The sequence below is a fragment of the Aythya ferina genome (assembly GCF_964211825.1).
Source record: "Aythya ferina genome assembly, chromosome: 12".
Taxonomy (NCBI): Eukaryota; Metazoa; Chordata; class Aves; order Anseriformes; family Anatidae; genus Aythya; species Aythya ferina.
This window is the reverse complement of record NC_140308.1, coordinates 6,559,279-6,584,496: the sequence shown is the minus strand read 5'-3', so window position 1 is coordinate 6,584,496 and position 25,218 is coordinate 6,559,279. Positions and strand designations below refer to the sequence as shown.

The 25,218-nt window shown below is 36.4% G+C and overlaps 1 protein-coding gene across 11 annotated transcripts in view; it reads left to right on the top strand.

Moving 5' to 3' along the window:
• Positions 1 to 752: 752 nt before the first annotated feature.
• Positions 753 to 25,218, top strand: part of WWOX (WW domain containing oxidoreductase) — a 563,654-nt gene continuing 539,188 nt past the window's right edge. For all 11 annotated transcript variants that reach the window (XM_084533267.1, XM_084533274.1, XM_084533268.1 and 8 more), the window contains exons 1-4: positions 753 to 920; positions 3,008 to 3,072; positions 4,764 to 4,821; positions 5,964 to 6,142. In XM_084533267.1, coding sequence (XP_084389393.1) covers positions 814 to 920; positions 3,008 to 3,072; positions 4,764 to 4,821; positions 5,964 to 6,142 — 409 coding nt within the window. In that variant the 5' untranslated portion in view covers positions 753 to 813. The remainder of the gene's footprint in view (positions 921 to 3,007; positions 3,073 to 4,763; positions 4,822 to 5,963; positions 6,143 to 25,218) is intronic.

Sequence of the window (25,218 nt, the reverse complement as noted above, 5' to 3'; positions counted from 1 at the left end):
CAACACACTAACCTGCGGTGCTGCAGCCTTTGCAGCTTGCCACGTCGGTGCCCCCAAACGACTCTGGTTCGATGGAGGGGCCTGCACAGCAAGGCGGATGAGCTAGCCTGGCTGTTAATCAAGGTGAGGTAGTTCTTCAGAAGCATGGACAAGCCGGGCCTTCCTTGCCAAGTGGGGCAGCACGGAGGTGCCCTGATTATCACAGTGAGGACTGAGGACGTTGACCCCAAAAGCAGGGGTGACAAGACTCTGTGGTACCCCACAGCCATGGCAGCCAGCCCGGGTGTGGGGACAAGCGCTCAGGAGCAGCAGGTGCCAGGCAGCAGCTTGCCCCGTGGCTTACAACTTCACCTAAGCACCACTAAAAGCAAAAAGTTTCAGGAATGGTTCACTTTTCATTGCTTTCTGAGGCTTCGTTGTGGCACAGTTCTGTGGCCTCTCTGAACAGATGGCTAGAAATGCTTCACAGCCCCAACACCTCAGCTTCGTGTGGAGATTTCAACTCAGACCCGGGTCCCCGAGGGCACGGACGCGCCGTGACCCACAAAACACCCTCAGGACCGAGGGTGAAGCCGCTGCTCAGCCGCGGTCCCCTCCGCAGTCGCGACATGGAGATGGCGGCGCGGGGCTGAGGGGGGCTCCCGCCACCCCAGTCACAGCCCGGCGTCCCCGGACTACATCTCCCATGGTACTCGCGGGCCGCTGCGCCGCGCCATTGGCGGGGCCGGCCGGAATGGGGCGTTCGCCGGGCGCCCGCTGCCAGGAGGGCGGGCGGGCAGAGCCGTGCGGGGCTGCGGGGCTGCCCCCTGCCCAATGGCGGCACTGAAGTACGCGGGGCTGGAGGACACGGACAGCGAGGAGGAGCTGCCGCCGGGCTGGGAGGAGCGCACCACCAGGGACGGCTGGGTTTACTACGCCAAGTAAGGGACGGGGCGGAGGCCGAGCACGCCTGGAGCCCTGTGCCCGGGGGCAGGCTCCGTGAGGAGGGGAGCGGAGCAACATCACGCCTCCCCCCGCTCCCCGCATCCCCTCAGCTCGGGGCCGGGGCTGGGGCCGCCGTTTGGTGGCCGCCGCCCGCCTCAGGAGAGCCCGGGCCTGGGCAAAGGCACGGAGTGCCGTGAGGCAGTCGTGGCTGCTGCAGCGCACTTCTGGCATCAGTTCTTATCCACACGGGCAGCGGGGCCTTAGAAAGAATTGTTTTCTTAGTTAGTCTCTACTCTTGCAGGAGTACAGAAGGAAGGCGCGCAATGGAAGCGAAACGTGACAAGTGCTCTCCCTTGGCTCTTCAATGGGCTGCAGCTTTGACAGGAGATCAAAATGTGCGTTTGCCACTGTCAGCAATGCCACTGGAACTTATTGCATCCTCACCAGTTACAGAAGGGGATGTGTTGCAGGGTTAGCTAGCGTAGTGGGTAATATATAAAAGTATTTTCTCTCTTGTGGTTTCTATATCCATGCTGATCTTGCAGTCTGTTTAAAGCTGTAAGGTTTACTCCTGTACAAAGATGGAGAAGTACACTGCCGTCTCACCCGTGGTGGGTTCACATCTTCCTTCCATGTTCTGATTCACAGTGGGCAACGCACTTTTCAGTTTCTGGTGTTTAAACACTGCAAATTGCATCTAGATGTTTGTTTGTCTGAGGTCAAGTTCCTGTAAGTTTCTTTTGACTGCAAAAGCTCTTTCATAAACAAGTCACCGTGAAAGTGACAAACCTACAAAGTAATAAGACACTGCTTCTTGTGATGTGTAGTTTTTACACGGTTAATTCTGTAGGTCCAGTTGTCATCTGTTGTGAAGATGAACTAACTCTATTCAGCTTAATGGCACTGTGTCTTTCGTAGCTGAGAACCTTTCCCAGTGTGTCTAAAATAGGTGAAATGAAAAAGTGTTGTACTGCTGTTGCCTTCCGTATAAGCTTTGTGTTAACTCAGCATAGTATGGAAATGTGTTTTTAAGCCTCATCGACAATATGAACTTTAAACCTAGCTAGGATTACTTTGATTTAAGACCTTTAAAGCTCTTTGTGATGAGTCAGCTGTGTGCATGGCCAGTTAACAAAGCTCAGTGGGCATACATTTGTTTGATAAGCTGTGATAATTTGGTTATATATTGCACATCAGACAGGAGGAACTTGGGATCATATCTGTAGTATACAAGTGTCCTGAAGTTCAGGTGCTGCTGCAGGTCACAGAGATACGCTTAGGGAATCTCAGACCCCCACCAGTGCTTCCCATAGTAGAATATGCTGTACACAGCTTACTGTGGGGGTGAACAGCATGATTGTTATCTGAAGGAAAAGTTTCATATGTTGTGTATAAACTGCTGTTTGTACTTGATCTGTAGTCTATTGCTTATTCATATAACACTTATATTGCCTATTCATTGCTTATATTGCCTATTATTGCTTATTCATCAATAACACTGTTAGTTTGCATTTCAGATGTGGGCAGCTGTCAGTTTTGGGACACTCTTACAAATAGTCCCTGATACTCAATGTAAAAAAAAAAAAAAAAAAAAATTAAAAGAGGATTTTAATAGGCAGGATGACTTCAGCACTGTGGGTCATGTTCCAGTGCACATTACTTTGCTTGTTAGTGTATGGTGCAGAAAGTCTTACGGCATAGTTACTTTATATTGGTTCTTGCAGTTATTTAATTGAACAAAAGATCTCTGAATTATGACATGATGGCATTATTGTCTTTTTTAAGTAAATAGTCTGTTACTCAGAGCATATGAATAAACTTTCTTGTCTGAAGCTATGATTGCTTATTTAGAAATCAAGGCTTACTTACATTACAACTTGCAAATGCTTATTATTAGACAAACATTTGAGAAAGGTGCTTTTGTTATTTAAAAAGTTCCTAGTACTTCCACTAGTTTCTGATAAATTCTTTTAGAAAAAAAAATGGGTATTAAAAAAGCTCTGCTTATTAAAAATTGGATTTTACCAGAAAAAGCATTATTAGGCAATTTTTTAATCTTAAACTTTTTTTTTTTCTCCTACAGTCACCTGGAAGAAAAAACACAGTGGGAACATCCTAAGTCTGGGAAGAGGAAACGTGTTGCAGGAGGTTTGTGTTAAGCTTTTGTAATGAAGTGAATTACATCACACACATTAGTTGGAGTTTATGCAGGAACTAGGTTTCATATTGATCTTCTAGTTGATACTAATCACCTAGGCAAGCTGAGCTTGAAAAATACATCTGATTTCAATGGAGTTTAACTTCTGTGATTGTGTCTGTGTAGACTGATTGCTTTGCAGATATATGGCTTTCTTGTATTGCTCAATAAAGCCCAAGTACTAATTCCAGGATAAAGAGATTCTTTTACTGTGATGCATTACAGGCTGGGATATTGAGGTTGGATTCTGATGGCCCAGTGTCTATTAGATATCGTTTATGGTTAGATTATATTTGTAACTGCCTATCAAAGAATATCTCTGACACAGAGGGAAGTCCCATTAGTTTCCACTTTTACTCATTTTCCGTGACCCTGTTGAACTTTTGTGTCAGAAAAAAAGTTAGCCTCTCTTGCAGGACTCCTCCAAAAGCATATGACTTCTTAAGGACATTGGATCAGTGCCTTAAATCAGATGTTCCCAGAAGTTTCTGTATTGTGTACTTAGGGATGCTTCTGAAAGGTTGGAAATTAAAGCCTGAAAAACTTAGGCTGCCCTACCTAATTTGAGTTGGAGTGTGGTTTTGGAGAAAATAAGGCTTTGTCTTTGTTGATATGATTTTTAGATAGGTTGAATGACTGGATATTTGTGGAAAAGCTTAACTAAATGTTAAAAAATACTGATGCAGACAAAGCTTTTCCATTTAAAGTGTTTTGTGTAGATGGGTAAATGGTGCAGGGCTGCAACACTTTGAGTATGGTGATACTATGCGGCGATACTATGTAGTTAACAGTATAAATGTCCCTGTTATGCTTAGTTTGGGTAATGAAAAGGGAAAGTGGCCATTGTAAAAGGATATGCCAGGTGATACTCTATTATTACTCAGTTGAGGTTTTTTGATTTATGCTTTGTTTGCTTTATTCTGGAGAAGAATTAAAGTCCCTGAGGAAAGACTATTCTGTTGACAAGCCATATTTCTCTTGGTAATGTGACTATAACTCAAATGTTCTCAACAGATTTTAGGCTTATTGAATTATAATTGAATACTTTCAGCCAGGATTAGAAATCCTGCGGATACTGTCCATTCAGTACTTCTGTACAGTATTTTTCAGAAGGACTTACTTTCTAAAGATCTATCAGTTTTGTTCTTTTATCTGTCCTTCCAAATTTGATTTAATATATCCTATACCCATTTCAGGATTCTAACCCTCCAATTTTTGGTATGTGCTATATACAATTTTCCTACATTAGTTGAGTATTTTGGTGATTTACTTAATCAGGGATGGATAATAAAAAATGTGTGCATTTGTATATGTACACACTAGGAAGCATGGTAACATTTTGCAGGTTTGTGCTATAACATGAAGTAATCTGTATACTGAATTTCCAGATTATACTTAAAGTGCTGGCCATGAGAGTTGTACCAGATCTCCCGTAGGCTGTACTTGTGTTAGAGAGCATCATATGTGTGTGGTTAATGAAGCAGTCCTTGTTTCAAGTTCCAATATTCAAGTGCGGCAGGTGGCTGCATTACGTACAGAATTAATGCAAACTTTACCAGCATCTGTTTGAGAAATCATATAAACTTCAAATCTCATTGTACTCTAATGCCTATAAAAATGTAATGTCCTATGTTTTTCCTAGGTCTGCCATATGGATGGGAGCAAGAGACTGATGAAAGTGGACAGGTTTATTTTGTAGAGTAAGTATGTAAGAGTAAGACATTTGTAAATAAAACTTCAGAATCAGTATGTAAATATTACAGATTTAGCTATGCCTAAACACCCATTTGTGGTTTGCTGAATTCTTTCATGTACATAGAAATACTAGCTTGGGTTGCAGATTGAAGTGACTTGCAACTCAAATTGTCAGTTGATCTTCAGGCAATGTTTATGTAGTTTGTTTTGTTTACATAACTTTATGAATAAATTCTACATAACTTAAAAAACATAACCAGAACTTCATGGCTGATAACATTGCAATATTGCTTTAAAGATAAAAGATGAAAACAAAATTGCTCTGCCTCTGACTCACTTGTAATGTAAAGCATGGGAAAAAAAGAGGAAGAGAATCGAACTAGTTGAGAATTTTATAAGACTGAGAGAAGTTCATGGAAGCAGAAGGAGATTTCTTGGAACGTCTTCTTTCTGGAATATTTATCTTAAACTGACTTTTGACAGAATGAAGAATATTCACAGGCCTCTTATAGTGTATATCCTTACTATATATATATATATATATAGTATATATAATTACTATAATATATATAGCATATATATTACTATATATATATATAGTAAGGATATACACTATATATCTCTCTCTATATATATATAGAGAGAGAGATATATATATATAGTGTAGCCTCTTTGTTTGATGAAAACTAAAACTTTGTAATAGAGAGGTGAACCTGACCAGATCATGCAATTTACATAGCTGATTTGAACTTTTCAGTTATTTGAGGGAGGAAAAAAAAATAGTACTTAGCTACATTTCTTGTTGGTATATTGCTTGGTGGTACAGGCCCCTTTCTTAAAGCTCTTTAGAGAAGATATCTTCCCTAATATAATGTATTTTTCCCCATAACAAAATGTTCCTTTATATATTAGTGGTTCGCATCAAATCCAGAATGGGATTGCAATGTATCTGTATACCGTTCTTAACAGACACTGTCACGATCAGGAAAATGGTTGATTAAATTTATCCTAATTATTTTTTTTAACAAAACTGGGAAAAACTATTTTGGGCCATTAAATAATAAGTTGAAATTGTTGAAATACATTTAAAATCCAAATCCATAGTACAGAAGGGTCAAAGCAGTTTATTTTGTGTGTTCTTTTACAGCCACATAAACAAAAGAACTACCTATCTTGACCCAAGATTGGCCTTTACCGTTGAAGATAATCCGGTAAAGCCACCTACTAGACAAAAGTATGATGGAAACAGTACTGCAATGGAAATACTTCAGGGACGTGATTTGAGTGAAAAAGTGGTTATAATCACAGGAGCAAACTCAGGAATAGGTAGGTTGACATTATACATACAGTAAAATATAAGAAGCTTTATCTTACGGGCTACTTTGAAGTAATCAGTTGTATCCTTGTATCTATACACTATATATACAAGGACATAGTGCATATACTATGTATACTATGATATACATAGTATACTATGTGGGATTTGAACTTACTTTGCATTATATTCATATAAACCCTCTAACACAGCAAATTTTGTCCAGGTTTGTATACTGTTTTTTTTTTTTTTTTAAAAGTGTAGGGAGTCTAAAGCTTAGAGAAGAGCCACAGGAATGACAACTGATTCTGGTCTAGAAAGTACTGATGGAAGCATTTCACATCTTATTAGTAAGGGTGGCTGTTAAGGGGAATTAAATAGTTTCTGTAGTCTCAGTGGCGAGAACAAGGAGTATAAAGTTTGTATTGCTGCAAGGGAGTTAAGATAAAATATTCAGAAAAACTTTGTAATGGCAACAAGTAAGCTCAGGTAAAGATTTTTCTAAGGAGGCTGCTTACATCTGAAGGTATTTTCAATTCAATCATGAACTTGTATTGGAATGCCATAGTGGGTGCTCTGTTGGGGTAAAAAATGATGTTTGTCCTTCCAAAATCCCTCTTAGTTCCATTTTCTAGCTTGTTCAAGCTGGTTTATAAATACTATTAGAGGTTCATTTAGCCTAGGTATTGGTTATATAATATTATTTCTATAGCTGGTGAGTATTTGAGAGATTTTTATTAGCTGCTTTTGTTTAATATTTAAAATAAAGTTGTGGTGCTTGGGGCCTTTCTCTTTCTTCTGAGAAGACAAGATTTCTTCTCCAACTTAATTTGCTAGGCTGTTTGAAGTTTTACTCAGCTACCTGCACAGGATATGTTATGTTCATGGCTTAAATTTGTGGAGGAGCCACAAATCTTAAAATGCTATTGTGGGTTAGTGTCACATCCTGCATCTCAGTGGTAAATGATGGGATCCACCTAAATCCTAGATAACTGGTCATCTTTTTGTTCCTCTCTTGTGGTTTGCATTTTTCTTCGTGGTGGTACTACATGAATATTGAAAACTCTTATGCAAACATTTGATATCTTTTTAGAGCGTGATCTTGACTCAGTGCATTTGGGAGGACACTGGAATAGCAGAGTGTTATCCCACAAGAAGCAGATGAAGAACGTAAAGCTTTACTGTAGCTTACAATTTATGCATTACCAACCAGCATACATCCTGCAGTCATTGTAAGATATGATACTATACCTTGGCACTGCAGTTAGTGCAGCAAGTGCTGTGCTTAGTGAGAAATTTGTGTTTTTCAGTAAGTTTTACATTCCACATTTTTAGTACAGCATGTCTTTAGATTGTGTTCAGCAGCAGAATTTGCTTTGTATGCAACTATGCAGTCTCAGAACACTTAAGAATTACCTGGGCTTCAGCACGAGAAGCGCTACTGCTCAGACTTGCTGAGTGAGCTGGAAGTGTTTCATATATGTCAAAAGATTAATCCAAGGTGTATGATGCTTTTGTCAAGATCTTTTTTCCACTCTTTCTCCCTTAGTTCATAACCTGGAGTGATCACAAGTAAACAAGTATATTCTTGCATCTTTTTTGCCTGTGGCTATTGACTATAAGAACAAGTAGTAACATGTGAAGAGCATCTGAAATAATAAAGAATTGCTGTTTATTGGTATCTTTTGAGTAAACTCATTAGCTGCCTGGGTAGTATGCATGCTATGGTTTTGTCCTGTTCTTTTTTCTAATTAATGTTAATGTGTGTAAGCACATTTACACAGAAATATGTTTACTATGGTTCAGCTCTGTTGGTGTATTTACACGCACATGCAGTTGACCTGTATTACACATACTTACTATAAACTATACACATTTCTTTGTTTTATTGTTTTGTATCCCTTGAAAGTGACGTACCAAGGACAGCCGAAGCATTAGTGAAATAACCCTTGAGCATGTACTTCTGTATGAGGCTAGGACATAAGGAATCCAAAACTATGAAGCTGACATAGGGAATGCAAGTGATTAAGATGATATTATGGCCTATATAACTTGCATATCATGATACATTTAATATTGCTGTAGTTTTGGGCTTTCTATTAGACATTATTTACCATTTGCTATGGGGCAAGGATTAAGAAGAAAGCAGTTCTGGGGTTTAAGTTTCTTATGTAACTATGGGACTCTTAGCAAACCACTTTGAACATGTCTGTATTGTGTAATGGATTCTGATGCAGCAGTTCCTGCGAGCTTTAGTGTGTCTGCACTGTTTTTTAAGGAAATACTAATTGCTAGCTTGAACAGAGCCTTAACTGATTTTAGAGCTTACTCCCAGTTAGCTGAGGATTTCAGTTCTGTGCTCCCTTTTGTGTTGTAGATATTCTGTTTAAACTCTTTGTTTATTTTGGACTTATTATTTCCCCCAGTATTTGAAGGAATAGGCAATTACTGTGTTTTTACAACACTAGCATGCTTTTCTTTTTTTTTTTTTTTTTAAGAGGGAAGGAGGGAAGCATGAATATTTCCAAGGAAATATTACTGTCTATGATGTAGAAAGTGACTGAAAGAAAATACCTCACCTGTACATTTGTACTTAATATCCAAAAACCCTCATCATTTTTATTATTGTCAAAATTAGTTTAATTGATATATTTGAAAATAACTTTATGGGAGCTGTAACTGTTAAGAAATCTTAAATTTCAAAATGGGTAGAACAAAGATCAAGGTGTAAGGGGGTAGAAAATGGAGAAAAATGCATTTTGAATTATTGCGCTGCTGGATGCTCAAGATCATTTGGAAAATGCTGAGGATCTGATGCAAGATGGATAAACAAATTATTTTTTTCTTTCATCCATATACACTGCTTTAAGATAGGAAACTTTAAAAATAGATCAGCAAACTATAGAATGATATTGTAATTGATTTTGTCAGTCTGATACTAGGAATCTAATGTAGCTTGCCAAGACTTTTTTCCCCTCTGAGGAGTTGAAAAATTGCCCCATACTCCAAAGACATTGCATTTACATTTCCTAGTGTGCCTGGAAAACTGGGGGACTCCCTCTGGTCTGTGCTTCTTCAGGTCACATCAGAAAATGTTTGTAGTTCTTTACAAAGTTCTGTTACTTCATGCTAATACAAAATTATTCAGGCAGGCTGTTCTAGAGTAACTGTATACAGTGTTCTGTATACAGAAACAAAGTGGTGCTTTCTATACTTCTTCATCTGTTATTTTCTTCCCACTTAAGTCGTTTTTAATTTTCAGCTTCTGATGTGCTGGCAACTTCCTTTCATTACTGAATAGGTATATAGTCTGTAAGAATCTTAGATCACATACCCACTTTCTTAACCTAGTTCTTCAAATTGCTGAAAAAAGTGGTAGAAAAGCAGTATACTAAAAAAAAATTAGAATAATAAATAATTACCGATTCATTAGTTTTCATTAGCAACTTGGGAAATGTTAATTAATTTTTTTTTTTTTCTAACAATACAAGGAGATTGAGAGTTATTAGTGAAAAGTTTTTTTTTTTTTTTTTTAAATTTTTTTCTTCTGACAGCGCAGTATAAATGTTCTTCCATCTTTCTCTTTAAGCTAAATCAAATTTAGCCTGAGTATCACATTGAAAATTAAGATAACATTATTCACAAGAAACCTGGTGTAGTAAAACAAAATAAGACTTTCACCAAATAGTCCAGTGTTACAGTCCTTCTGGATTTAAAAGTTTCTTGTTGCATGTACCTTTAAACTTGAGTACTGTAAGCTAGCAGTTTGTTCTCTTAAAGTCAGTAAGACATACTTCAGTGTGAACAATTAAAGACAGCATGTGCTTTTAATGTGTGTTTTTGTTTTGTTTTAAAGGTCTCAGCATCAGGTTATAGAGAATACTTCTCTAGCCCGTTTCTTGTGAGTGAAACCGTACTTTCTACGTTTTCCACTAGAGGGCTCTGTTGCTCTTTGAAAATGTTAAACAAAAGCGAACTGGTGCTTTTTCTTCATTTTAGTAAATGCTCCTGAAATTTCGTTGTTTATATATTCTTAACTATGGGGCTAGAATTCAAAATTTTAAACAGCATGTCAGCTACTCCTGTAGATCTTATTTTGTAGAAAGATTTGGTATTTTCAACTATGTGTAAGCAATGTTGCTAACTAAATTTTTTAAAGAATATTTGATTTTAATCTCAGACAGTAGTGTAACTAATGTATTTTTCTGTGTCTTCTATATTGCTGTTTGTTTTTAAGATTCATATAGCAACGTGACCCTGAAATTGTTTTATTTTCTGTACCGGGTGCAGTTGCATTTAAGGTCTTGTGACTGTTAGAGTACGGCAAAATGTGGCAACAGTGGCAAAATGTAAGTAATATTGTGGTATATTATGAAAGGGCAAAATATGTATGTTCTGTGCAGTTGGACACATTCCACAAGTTACTCTTTTTAATACTTTTCCAAGACTTCTGTCACAGAACTGTGTTACTACAAGCAAACTTCAAGTCTAATTTTGTTCTTTTGTTAAGTGAAGGTCAAAAGAAATTTGTTAATCATTTTTTTTCTAAGTAATGCCCAGGTCAAGCACAGATTGTCTGAAGAAAACGAAAAATATTTTTGGCTTTGAGCAGCTTGAATTTTTAAAATGCTGAAGAAAATCCAGAAGCTTCACTTATGTTATTTACTACATTGTTTTTCTTGATCATGCTTTACTAGAGACCCTGTAATTTTATAATAATTGAAATCTGTTAGATTATTTCTTCAAAATAATTGTCAGTTAATGTTTGGTTAAATGGAATTGTCTCTTATCTGGCACTTTTATTGCTGTGAAATGCTCTCCCTTAGCCAGGAGAAAAGTTGTGTAATGGGTACTATTAATCAGTACTTAAAAGGTGAGTCTCTGCTCCAGTGAGTTTTCAGTCTCCATATACTTCTGGTGTGAGAAGTTAGCTTAATTTTTTTTATTATTATTATTATTAATTTTTTTACTGATGCCAAAGGTTGGGAGATGTGCTTATAATTTATCAAAATTAAACATCTGCTTTATGACTTATCAAACTGTTTCAGCTAACCAGCCCTCTAATTTATAAATGATAAACAAACATTTTCCTGTTCTATTCATCTCCCATAGCTTTTTTCTATTGGTGACTAGTGTATTATATTTCATGTGGAAAGGTAGGTTAACAGAGTTAATAATTAAAAATATGTGCAAGTTAGCTTGTAGCATACCATTTAGTTTTTCCAACCCTAGACATTTAAATTACAGCTAAAATTATTAGTAAATTTTTAGCAGAAGATGCCATGTTGTAATAAAGTGTATTTTTACAAAGAAAGGAAATGCAAAGCAACCTCTCCTTTTTGTTAAGGTCTAAAATACAGTTAGCAGCTACGTTCTTTCATTGTCCTTTAAAACCGATTGAGGCTGCATCCCTTGCATCCCCTTAAACAAATGTAAGCGATACTTGAAGATAGGGTATGTGTTACTGTGTTAAGAGAATTACACGTAAAACTCTCTTTTTGAGCTCAAATATCAGAACAGAATTGAAATGCATTGTAGATTTATTTATTGAGCTGTATTCCAAGTATCAAGTGTCATAGCTGATTGCAGTGGGAGTTTGTATATGCACACAAGCATAGCCAAACACTGAAACTGTAGAAGGTAATGTTTTTACAATAGGAAAATTGATAATTAACTTAGTATTAATCATTGTGGTAACATGTAAATTATTAGATTTTATTCAACCACGGTGGTGAATAGTGTGATAAATGCAAATTGCATAGCTATATAATTTTATCACATGCCTTTCAATGCATCACCTGCACCTAATTCAGAAATCTTCCCTTGTATAGGGTGTTTTAGGTGTGGTCAGTCTTTGTTGCATTTCTTATGCCAATTAAGTAATGTCTCTTTAATTTTGCTCCCCTTTTGTGTAGTAGCTTAAACTTCTTGTTAAGATCGTTTTAAGTCTCCAATGCATGCTGAGCTAGCTTTTGCCAAAATGCTCCAAATCTATCAAGAATGGAGAGAGATGAGAAGTACTTATGCAAAAGAACACACAAATTTCTTAAGATGTAAAAAATTGCCCAGTACCTACAGTGAAGAGATTTCTGTGAATATGGGGAATTGTTCTAGTTGCACAACATGCAGAGATTACTTGTGGACAATGTAGCATTTTACTGAGGCTTGCTTTATCAGTCTTTTCAAAGAAGGTAGCATTTGCTGAATCCTAATTAAACCAGTGAATGGTCTCAAATGAGTCAAATTCAGATCATAGGGGAGGAATAAAACAGACCCTTACGAATACCAGTGAGGACTCTCATTTTAATAGTATTAGTCTGACTGTGTTAAGTGTGTTCATTGTCTTTAACTGTATTGCTTGGAGTTTGGTGGTCTAAGCTTGCAGATGTTTTGTCTGAATCTGTCAGGGAGGAATTATTCAGCTCTGGTTTTTGAACTAGATCACAAATTTTCCTTGAAAAATGTTTGTTCTTCTCTGAAAGCACACAGTTTATTTTATAATTTCTCTCCTCTGTTTTCAGATGAGATGGTTTTTAAAATGATACAACTGGCAGAACTTCTACAGAGAAACAGCTAGACAGTGACACATTGATTTCATGTGTCATTTTAGAATTTGTCTTATGATGTAGTACCTGAATTTTACCAGTCAGGGAAAAAAAAAAATCAGCACGTATTTGGTGGATAGTTTGTTATGGACAAAGTCATCTTTAAGAGAAAATACATCTGTCTGGTGTTGGTCTGCATTGTTATCTTTCTCAGTTCTATTTACTATGCTCAAAGATCTCTTTAGGCGTAAACCTCTTTTTGATATGTTTCATGATGTAGAATAAACAATATATATATATATATATATATATATAATTTTTTTTTCCCCAGTAATTGACTATTATTTGCATTCCTATTTCTCTTGGGAGCAGAAAAACGGGGTACAGAATGGGGGAACAGACTTGTGACAGTACTATGAATGGTCTTTTCCTAACTTTCCCCCCATTTAATGAAGAGAGTCTGAATCAAAGACAAATTTATTAATTCCTGTAGATTGTAGAAGTTGAAACCTCTGCCTGTTTTTATTAAGACTTTGTGTATGTATTTCTATTGTAGCATGATGTACAGAGAGAAGAGAAGCACTGGAGCTTTGCTGCGATGTATCTTGTGTTCTCACTTATCCGGCATGACTTGTTGTGGTGAATGAACTATTACAGCCTTGCATGGTTGTATGTTTTCATGCTGGAAGTGTTTCACATGTGGCGAACTGGAGTGGGTATTATTTATGAATGTTTGGTTTCAAAGCTTATTGTGAGGCAGACAGACCAATATATATCAACTTGGATTATTTTTCTTGGGCAAGTCCTAGCTATCCCTGAGATTATTTTCATGAAATAGTTTGGCGCTTTTGAAAGCATGATAGAGTTGTTCTTTGATGTATATTGTAGTTCTTTTTTTGTGTGTGTGTGTGTGTGTGAATCTTATGCTGCATATATCACGTGCTTCACAAGCAGCACAGTATGTTAACAGAGAAGCACTGTTGGCCAGGGTACAGCCAGTTGCATGTGTGCTTTGCACTGGCAGAATAGAAAAACCTCTATTGGGTAACCGATTTTTCTCATGAAAAAAACATAGTTTTGCAGATGTAACTTTTACAGCAGGACCTTCTGCTAGCACAGTTGTGTTTTTTAGGACTGTATTCATACCATCCTTTGCCAGTATCACTGAAAGTTTGGTTTTAAGCCCTTTTAAAATGTGGCAAGGGGGTGGGGGGAGGGCGAGGAAAAAGTCATCCTTTAGCCTAATACAGTTCAGTATCAAATATATATATATATGTTCTTTTTGATTTCATGTTCTTACTGTAGCATCTACAGATTACTCATTCTCATGAGGAAAAACTGCTTGCTTACTGAAGAATTCAGGGAAAAATAATTCAGAATAATCAGAGGCTTACTTTTAAAGTACTGTGATCCACATGTGTGGACCAAGCTAAGCATGGATTATCTTAAACCACATAAATACCTTTTATCTAAACTATAGATGTCTGTAGAGAATTTTTTTTTCTTCTTCTTTTAAACATGTCTTAAAAATCCAAGCTTAATTTACTATTTTTTTTAAAGTATTTTCTTCATGGAAGTTCAAAACTTACTTAGTAGGTGTGAATTTTGCTGTACAAAAGCTTTTGGGGGAATGGGAGTACAGATCTTCTCCAGGAGAGGCTGAATCCTGTAGGCAGTGTATTATTATTATTGTTATTTTTAAACCAGAGTACATTATGTGGGTAATTGGTATAGAAAAGCACAGTTTATGGAGGGGAAAGTGCCTGTGGACATTCTAACTCATTCTAAGTCCTCATGGTTGTTAGTAGCTGTCAGTCAGGGGTTAGTCCTGATGTATTTTGAATAATTAAACTACTGAAAGCTATTTTTTTAGGCTTTGAGTAATCTCAACAGAAGAGGGTTCTTGTTTTGTGACTTTAATTTACGGTGTGTGTTCTGAAAGTTATGGTAGGTCATAGTGATCGAGTCTCTCTTGAGTACTACCTCTCTGTTTTTACTCTGGCTTAATATTGTGGAATACTAGCATTGCTCTGTTTTACATAAGGCTGCTACTGTCTACTCGTTACATACTGTAAATATTAAAAGGTCCTCTTGGACTTACGTAATTTATTTTTCTTACTGAATAAGCTGAAAATGGTGTCAGATGGACATGAAAAAGCAATATGAACATTTTGATGAATCTATTTATTACTTCCGTAATGAGTAGTACACATGGTTGGTTAGCCAAGTTATTGAACTTCATCAACCTTGGCTGAAATTCACAATGCATGTGAAACTTGTTGTAACATGTAAGAAATTACATCTGAGCGGAAAGGTTCAATAATGATTACTACTTGTAATAGAATCTTTTTCACAAAGGATGGGATTGGACTGTACGCCTTTGCTTATATTTTCTGGAATTCATTTTACAGGGGAATAACATATCTGTAGAACAGGAACCTTTGTATGTGGTGCTCATTTTCGTGTCTAAGAGTTAAAGACTTTTCAATGTGCTGCAATATAACTTGATCGTTTTCCTGTCTTTTGAAATATTTAGTTTCACAAAGGTTTTTCTTGTTATAATGCTGCATATTTCATAGTCCAAAAATGAAAAGATATTTTTGCATAGTTTGGTCTGTCTGTCTTTGACACAGAACTTAATCTCTGCATCATCTTGTGTCATCATGTTTTGAAGCTGATTGCATGGCAAGAGTTGTTTTTTTTTTCAAGTAATCTCAAATGTACATTTTTATCTTTCTGGAATGCTTGTAGGTGGTGGGGACAGAATAAATTTATAAATGTGTACTGTTTTCTAATGGCAGCCTATTCCCAAACATCTAGTAACTTTTCTAGATATTGTCAACTCTAGTTACAGTATTAACACGTACATTAACTGATGTGTTGTTCTTGGCTTATCAGGTGACAAATTCTTAGTATCTGTACCTACGCCAAGCAGTAAGGTCACAAAAAGTAAGGCTTGCAGTATCTTGCATCCCTTTTAAGCTCCTCATGATTGATTGTGTCAAGGACTTAAAAGGTTTTGAAATTCAAGTCTGAAACAGTAATCCCCACCAAGAAGAAAGTGAAAGACGCAGGTAAGAATTTGGGAAGATGAAGAATGAAACCCTGACCTCACTGAAGTCAGTAGAAAGCTCCTATTACAATTAATGAGGCCAGAATTTTGCCAAAATCATTGAATATGAAGAGAACAGTATTATGAGAAACTGTTCTTATATTCATCCTAATATCTGCAATATGAAAACATTTCTAAAAGACAAGATGTGACTTAAGAAAATTAAAGAATGTGATATTGGCTGTATTTAATGATTCTTAGAGAAGGCAAAGCCAAAAGCAGTTTAATCTTCTTTTTTTTTTTAGTTTAATGATAATTGCAGTTCTTGGTTCTGTTATTGGCCATGCACAGTCGTATGCCTGCCTGTTGTTTTCCTTTTTTTTTCCCTCTTCAGCGAAAGATCTTTTTTTCCTTTTTTCTCCCCCCCCCCCCCCCCCCCCGTGTTTTCTATAGGCTTTTATCTTTAATACGTGAGATCTTTGTAGCCTTCTTTTCAGCTCTGTAGCCTCGTTTCTTGTGTTTGTAACATCTAGCTGGCTTTGGTTTCTTCCTGTATTCTATCTGCACAGTGACTTTTGCTACTTTATCTGTTGCTTTATAGAACTCCCTACAAACTGACTCTTGAAATCTGAATGGTTTTATAGTAATACACTGTACGTTTATTCTCCATTTAAGCATAGCTACTATGGATGCTCTCTGTAAGTTGCTATACTTAAAGTCTTCTTTATACTAAAATAAAAAGTAAGATTGGATTTTTTCTTAGTTTTTTTCCTACTTTCTTTGCAGTAATAGTAGCTGTGCAAACAACCAACTGTCACAGTTCACTTTTGGATATCTTTACTTCTTTTGCATACACTGTAACTTGAGGTTCAGAGAAATTAGTGTTGCTTGGAAAAAATGAAAAAAATGTGTACGTTACAATATCGTTGTAGCTGATATCTTTTGCCTCCTCATTATTTATTCTTTAAGTAGCTTTATCAGATATTCTTTAATTGGATTTCCTTTATTTTTGATATCTAAACTTGAGTTCATAAAGTTTGTGGGACACTTTGTTTTTGTGATGGTTATTTAGAAAGCTGCCTTTGGGCAAAAATTCACTTTTTGTTTAAAATCTTGCAAGGAGTATCTGCAATTCCCTTCCAACACAGCCAAATTAGAGAACAATACTATATTGTGTGTTCAGAGATCCAGGAACCTTGAGAGGTTTTGATTATAAACCTCTGCCACTGGCAAGCATGAGCAGTGTTTCTTGTTTCTGCTACAGACATTGAGTGCTACTTAGGAGTTTGGGATATATGTGATTAATCTTGTTTCTACATATATAGCAATTTATGGCTAGAGTAATTGACCAAAGTTTACAGATTATGTCAATGTCCATATTCCAATTTGAAATGGAAATCAGATTGTTTTGTTATGGGATAGAAAGTATACTTCATTGAGAACCAGTCTAATTCTTTAGCAGAATGAGTAATTAAGATATATTGAGTAGAAAATATGGCAACTAGAAACGAGTAAAGAAAGCTCTTTGGAAAAGTATTTGTTTGGGTCTGTATCCAGCTGCAAGCAGTTGCTGAGAGATATAAATCTTATTCTTGTTGAAGGATTTTTAACTCTGAAGGTAAATTTGAAATATTTTTTGGTTTACTGAAACGTGGTAAAGAGCATGTAAAAACTGTTCATGACCTACTTGGCAGCATCCTTCTGGCATCCTAGGTGAATGAAGACTAGGATCTGTGAGAAGGCATCTTAACTGTATGTGTTTCTCAGTCTAATGTAGTCCAAGGAGGACAAGGAGACCTAGACTTCATGATTGATTTTGTATTTGTTAACTTGTTTTTCAGCAGTGTTCATGTATTAAGAATGTAAAGCAGAAATACACTTCATAATGGTGTACGATGTAATTTGATGAACAAATATCACTTAATAGATTCTGATGTACAGAAACTGAGTCATTTACCTGAGGAACTTGTCAAGGACAAAGCAGACTGAATATGAGATCAGGAATTGGACAATTTCCTGGCTTCCCAATTCCTGGTTTCTGTGTAATCTTGAGTGAATTATTCAGCTTGATCCTGGAAAGCAATGGAAGTAATGCTTTTTAATCTGCTTCACAATAATGTTGTGTCTCAACGATTTTAGGGTACAGTATCACTGTCACAAAACCAGTAAGTAGGTTGTTTGAAATGTTTTCTATGCTTTTCCCCCAGTAATTCTTTGTATTTTACAGATGTAGATTTGTAGGGTTATGTATTTTGGTATTTAACATCCCCCTTCTCAAACTGGCAAGGTCAATTTTTCTGGAAGATGAAAAACCATCTTGGTGTAAGACATGTGGCTTTAATAGGCCATTTACTAGAGAAGATTGAGTCACAAATCCTTCAGATTTTGGGTGGGTTGCCAGTGTTCCAGCTGTTAGCAAACAGTCCCTCAAATGTGTTCATCTACACAAATACACCCTAGCTTTGGTGGGAGAAGATGCATGATATGCTTTTGTGCCCTACTTGAAACTGGGGCAAAGAGGATTTGGACTTTTTTTTGCCCATGGCCTTACATTATATTTTATTGACATCTAATTCTTGCTTGTTTTCCATTCTTCTTGCTTTTGTGTATAGACACTTTTTGTTAATACTCTTCTTGTTCTTCATCTTTTGTTTCAGAACTCCATCTCCTGCCTTACTTTGTATGTCGGAACCACATGATGGATCATTTGAATTACATAACAGCTTCCCATCTCCCTCTTTCCTTCGTAGTTTAAAGCACACCCAAAAGGTTTGCCAATTTTGAACCTTGGGAGGTTGGTACCCATTCTGAATACCATCTAATCCAGAAAAAGTAGGATTTTACGGAGGTAACTCAGGACTGTGTGTTCCCAAACCTACAAGTCTGTTATTTTGCCCTTTGCTAGCTATTTCTTTGCTTGTACCAGAAAGAGCAATGAAGTGCATCCTTCCTATATTCTGTTCTTTTCATGGGATCCTGGAAAGGCTCTTGTATTAAAATCTTCCTCTGTTGCTTAACCGAGCAAATTGTATTACCTCACGTGCCCTGAGGACAGAGGTGGGTAGTGACTGCCAGAAATCAAGCAGTATTTTAATGGTCAGTCCACTCATCTTTTCCTTTTCTTCTCCCACAACGTGACTGTGAGCTCCTTAGGCCTGAATGTAGCTATGTATATTTAATTTCTAAGACATCTTTTTTTTTAACCTAAATTGTGAGCTGTTCAGGACAGCACCTTGTCTTATTATTTATTTGTAAAATGTCTGGTATACATTTTAAACTGTTTGTGCAACTGATCTAAATAAATATCAAGTTTGTTTTAAGAAAAAGTTTGGTCTGATTTATGCTGCAGTACTTTTTCAGTATCTTTACACAAAACTGAGTATTTGTCATGAAATAGCTTACAGATTAAAGAAAGCTTGGAGGATCTAGCACTTTAGCTGACAGCACAGTATGACTTTTAATTATTCTGCCTTGGATGAAATATTTCTCTTTATTAAATTTACTTCTTACATTAACATTGCACTGTTGTACTTGCCAAAAGGAGATTCAAAACATGCAACTAATTTTTTTTTGTTACGTTTAATTAGGGCTCAGCTCAGCAGTACAGAAACCTATGATACTGTTGGCTTATAGAACAGAAGTGCACTTGAAAAGAAACTAGACAACTTCTGGCTTTTTTCTCCATTTTTGCTTTGGTGAGAAACATTTTTGCTCTCATGTTGCCTAAAGCTACTGCTGATGCAAAGAGCAGCTTTACAGGAAGAGTTTGCCAATCCTGTTTCTCCCAACTCAGAATATGTTTTTTAATGTGATTATTTAAAATAAAATAAAAAAGCCTGAGACTGTCAAAGATAGTCTTAAATTATCTGTTTTTTTTTTCAGTTGTTTGAGAAAGGTTGTATGGGAAGGTGTTTTAAAAATAGTAGTAATGGGGAAGAAAGCCCCAAAAACTTGTTTGGGGAGACGAGCTGAAGGAAATAACCCCTCTAAACCATGTTCATAACCTAGCTGATTCTAAATATCTGATCAGATTTTTTTATAAACCTGGTTATGAATGCTTTTATGCTGGCGCTTTTCCATAATGCAAACCCTTGAAGGGGATGTGAGGATTACCTAGGCTCTTTATGATTGGCCTTTGATATTTGCTACTGATGTTAGGTAAATCCTTATTTTATTTTTTTTTTTTGTGTGTGTGTGTGTGGTTCTTTTGAGTTCTGTTGCCATTACTTTGTAGCTTGCCTCAGCCATGTTATAAAATGTCTATGAAGCTAGCATGCACAAAAAGTTACTTCCTTAATACTGTGTTCAAGTACCAGCACTCCTGTATAGACTGTTTTTATTTAAATAAACAAAAACCTGGTCACTTATCTGTTTGACTAAACACTTGGGAGTGGTTACTTACAGGGAAATCGTGTGGAATGTCACATCAAATTTGACTACTTGGATCTCATCTAGGTTTCTTTGAGATGCTACTTTGATGTTGACTTAACACTGTAAGCAGATTTATCATTTTCTGCTACTCTAGATTTTGCTTAAGTGGTTAGTTTGAAAGTGTTTATTTTGCAGTAAAAACAAAAGGAGTGCACTAACTGTAGTCTAACAAAATATTTTGTTTGTCCCTTATGAATATAAACATGTAATTATGAATAGAGTAATTTTAGCTTTTTTTTTTTTTCTTTTTTCTTTTTTTTTTTTTAACTAAAATTGGGAATATAAGTCACACTGAAATGATTCCTGCTCATTTTAGGGCAAAGTTGCTAGCTCAGGTTTCTTGTAAAATATATGCAATTTTTTTGTTTAACTTATCTTGGTAATAATATATTTAGAATTACTTTTAGGCTATTTTTTTCTAGAAAATTCAAAGCTGCATGTCGAGTTGCTGCATATTCAGATGCCTGTCTTGTCTTTGTGGTATGATATCTGTTGCAAAGGAAATATTTTATGAAAGTGAAAAAATTGGAACTGTAAGAAATTCTCCTGAAACATTACATTGTAAAGCCAAATTCTGATATATTTATTTTAAATGCAGTAATTGATTTGTGTTAGGCAAAACTGGCTGACTTGCTTGCAGAAAGCCACACTGTCATTTCCAAAGACAATCAGAAGAAAACATGAGCTTATTCTATGCTTGAAGAAACACTGAGAATAAAAAGCTCAAATAGAGGAATCTTCAGTTGTAGATGTGGTGTTAAGATATGACAAGTTTGTGTCTGCAAATGACTTGAGAATTGGTAAAATAGTACTTCATGGTAACTTCTGTTGGACTGATACAATGCATTTTAAAAATATTCAGGAAAAGATTGTTTGGTGTTTGGTAGGGGCATGATCCTATCATTTAATAGATGAAGAAAGGCAAGATAAGACTTGAAGGCTGAGGCTTTTCTCTTAAAGCAGCGTAAAATATTTAAGCAGTTTTGGGATTAGTTGAAATGGAAGATGCATTGCTCAATTATTTTTGACTCTGGTTTTTGATAGCTGATCTGCATCTAATGCAAGGAGTTGATATTGAAGATATGAACCTAACAGTGAAATCCTAGTTTTATCTCCAATTCTCCTTTTCTCTTCCCTGTAATTTCTCACCACTGTTCATCCATCCAGGCACCTGACAGAACCTGTTTGCAGTTACATGAAGTCAGAAACTCAGAAAAATCTCGACTGAGATCTCCCTGTATTTTAGGGGCAAACGTTTAGGGTTGATGTGAATTGCCTTTACACAACTAAAATAAGGTCTTATCGTGGGACATGTTAAGTAGCTTGGATCTGTATGTAATGTGCTGCATTTCACCAGAGGGTTTGTTCCAGACGGGAACTCTTGGCTGTAACTGCAATATTTATATTGGATGGTAGCACCTTTACAACGTAAGGGATAGGAAATGTGGTTTTGAGTCTGAGCTAGACCATGCCATTGGATAGCTGATACGACTGTCAGTGTTTAATCTTCTCAGCTGTGTTAAAAGTGAAGTCCAAGCTGTGTTCATGTCTTGTGTTTTTTAAAGTGACCTGGTAGGAATCTTTGGGCAGTAGAGCTAGAGTGGATACCAGATCTGGCTGCAGCTTTGTGGCTCTAACTTGCGACATATTTGTAATGAACGCACCTGATGTACTCAATGTTTGTATTGGCTTGCAGTGTCTTCAGTTATAGGTTTACCTTTTTTTTTTTTTTTTCCTCGGATGAAACGTTTTTAATTATTTGGAGGAACTGAGACACAAATCTTTATAAAAAAAAAAAAAATTATCCATTTATTGATGGGATTATGTGTTTAGTACTGTGATACCTTCAGCTCAACTACAATACCTTGAATTTTGACAATGATAATGGCAGTGTGCTTATTATTGGGAATAACTTTCCATGCCCAGCACAATACATTGCAAAGTGTAACGTGCAATGAGTGCATGTTTTTAAGTTGTCTGGATGGAAAACAGAACCAATCCATTAGTCATCCTGTTTCATTTTCATTGGCTTTTTCTGTGTCTCACAGCTCCAACAAAAACACCTTTGTCCAATCTATACACAAAGGGAGAGGCAGGATGTACCTTTCATATAACAACAAACTTTCAAATGAAAAATATCAGTTTGTGGTGTTACCATGTGCCTACAAACACACAGCAGCAAATATAGCATTAATGTTTAACGCAAATTGCTTTTTAAAATTTAGTCTGCTACTATCTTTTTTTTTTTTTTAAAATCGCCTGAGAGTTTGCATTTAGAGCAACTTGAAAAATGTCTCTCTAAGATTTTTATCCTAAATACCCATATTGAGACTGTATGGTTGTGGCCAAGCAATTCTGATGCAGAATGCATGGTGCTTTTGGGGCTCTGAGAAGTAAATGATGTGATGATTCACATAGGGCTGCCATCACTCCAAATGAAAGATCTGTTGGATGATGTACCCTTAAGTCACCAGCACAGGCAAAGATAATCTTAGTCTCAAAAGATTCTTCCCCAAATCACATGTCAGTATTGCGGTGTTCAACCAGAAAAGCAGCTTACATAACTCCAAATTCTTCATTGCTTTAGCAGGTTTGAATCTGCTTTACTCCTTGCATTGAATGAGAAAATCTGATCTGTTGTCATTGGTGCTTAGTTCTTTCAAGCTGAAGTAAATCTAGGGGTGCATATGAGTGAAGTCCATTTATAGTTCTCCTGATTAATTCTTGAAAGTCACAAACAACTCGTCTGTTTGTTGAGATAGTAGCAGTGGGAATGAGTCTATTTTGTATTATAAAGATGGTTTTGTTCTTCAGTGTTTAACCTTACTGCAGTTTACTCTCCTTTGTAGTAAAACTGGATTTAAATTGCCTTTCATTTAGGTTGCATGTTTAAAAATTTATATATATATATTTTAAAATTGTGTCCTCTTCTTTATTTCCATCCCTTTTAAGTAAAACTCAAGTTTACCCTTGATCCAAGAAAAAGGTTCTGTTTTCAAAGCAGAGGATGACTGAAGGGAGCAACATCTGCTTGGAAAAATAGTTTTGTGATATTTTTATTTATTTACTTCTAAGTTTGAGAAGAAAATCAGCTATAAGCTTGAGATGACAATCCAGTGTGCAGATGAGCTTCTGATGGTTGAGTGAAAAAATGTTGTGGCTTATCAGAATATTAATATTTAAAAAGACGCATGCATACTGAGCTCTGTTGCTTGGCTTAATGCTGCCAAGAGTGTGCTGGCCATTTGCGTGGCATAGGTTTTCTAGCTAGGTGTTGGATTTGTATTGTAGAAGCATATTGGAATAAGAACACTTTCCTTGTCCCAAAAGTCTTAAAACCAATGTGAAACTGAAGTGCTATGTATTGCTCTATGCTGAGTTGAAGAGGAAACTTCTGAGTTTTTTTTTTTTTCTTCTTCTTCTCTCCTGGAAAAAACTCATAGCAAGGAGATAACAAAAAAAAAAAAAAAAATCCTGCTTTTTACATTCTCTTTTGTATCACTTCTGCTCAAAGGAAAGAGTTTGCTTGTTCTGTACACTTGTTTAAACACATGCTCTCGATCTTGTGGCTGTACTGCCCTTGAAAGGAGGAGGCCAAAATACTTTTTTTTTTTTTTTTTTTTTTTTTTAATTGCTTAATGTCAAGAATATTTTAATTGAGTTTTCATATTTTCTGGATTGCATAATTTTAAAATCTATCCCCTTTACTATATGAAGATTATGTAGAATTATTATTCTTTCCCAAGAACAACCAAATTGTACAAATAAACTTCCTTTTCATGGGAAGTGGGAGGATTTTTGCTTGCAATTTAATACCGTATTTGGGGGGGGAGGGGGGAGGGGAAAATCCTGATCTTCCAGCTGCTAGTTTACAGGGGTATGACTCGGTACAAGTCTCTCTTCTTCATTTTGTATTAAAAGAAAATATAGACATTTAAACCAACCGAACAAAAAAAAACCAACCCAGATGTATTCTGAAAATTAACTTGACTTTGCAAAATAGGCTTTTCTGTTTATAAAGAATTTAAGAGGTGTTTGCTGTAATTCGGAAAGTAACATGGAAGTTTGAGAACAATGTAGTGGAAAAAACAAACTGACCACAGCTGGGAAAGTAATACACACTTTTAGTGATACAAAATGCTCATGCTTACAAAACCAGAGTTGGTTTTCACTGTTCTATGGTCCATAAGTAATCCATCAGTGTATGAAAGACCAGAAATATGTAATACAAACAGGCTAATGCTTTTTGCTCTCAATTCCACAGACTACTTTTGTTCACTTACTTGATTTTGCTGTTTACTGTAGTGGAAGGGAAAGAGGTTTTATTCTGCAGTTCCTTGTAGTTTACATTCAAACTGACTGTGACATAGGGCTCAAGAAAGGCTAGAGTCATGACCACTTTAAATCATTACTGATGCACAAAGGAAGAATCTCAGGGCCTCCAGAGTTCTCCTATCGTTGGAGAGAAGGGAAGAAATGATTTTGAAGAAACTAAAAGCAAACAAACCCTGTAGGCTTTTAAATAGAGGACTAAGCTGTCAGAAAGAAAGATGGCATCACTGCTGTTCAAGTGGGTTGTAAATGACAGATCCAAGGTATCCTGGAGTGTTTTGGAGAAGGCAGAGAAGCTGATAAGTCTTGCTCTTTTCTGAATTGTCTTCTTCTGTATTAAAACATTCTTGCCTGTTTTGGGAATTTAAAAAAAAAAATGTTGCTTTAAAACATATAAATGTCTGATGCAAATTCTTTACAAAATGTCCCACAAGCAAAATGGGCTTCTTGCTGTCCAATTTGATATTTTGATACTCTTCTACACACTGAATTACTTTGTTTTATAGAGGAGTTTGAACTGCTTGACAGTCATATACTCATCTGGTGTGTGTTGAGTTGGCATTAATTGAGCGATGCTAACTGCTCATTAATTAGCTGAAAATCTGTCCCCAACCTTGCTGATAGTAGTCAACAGCAGATAGACAAGAATGCGAGAGCACGGCGTTAAAAATCGTCATAGACTATGCAGATTGAAATTTAAGTGTTAATTCTTGAGCCTTTGAAAAGC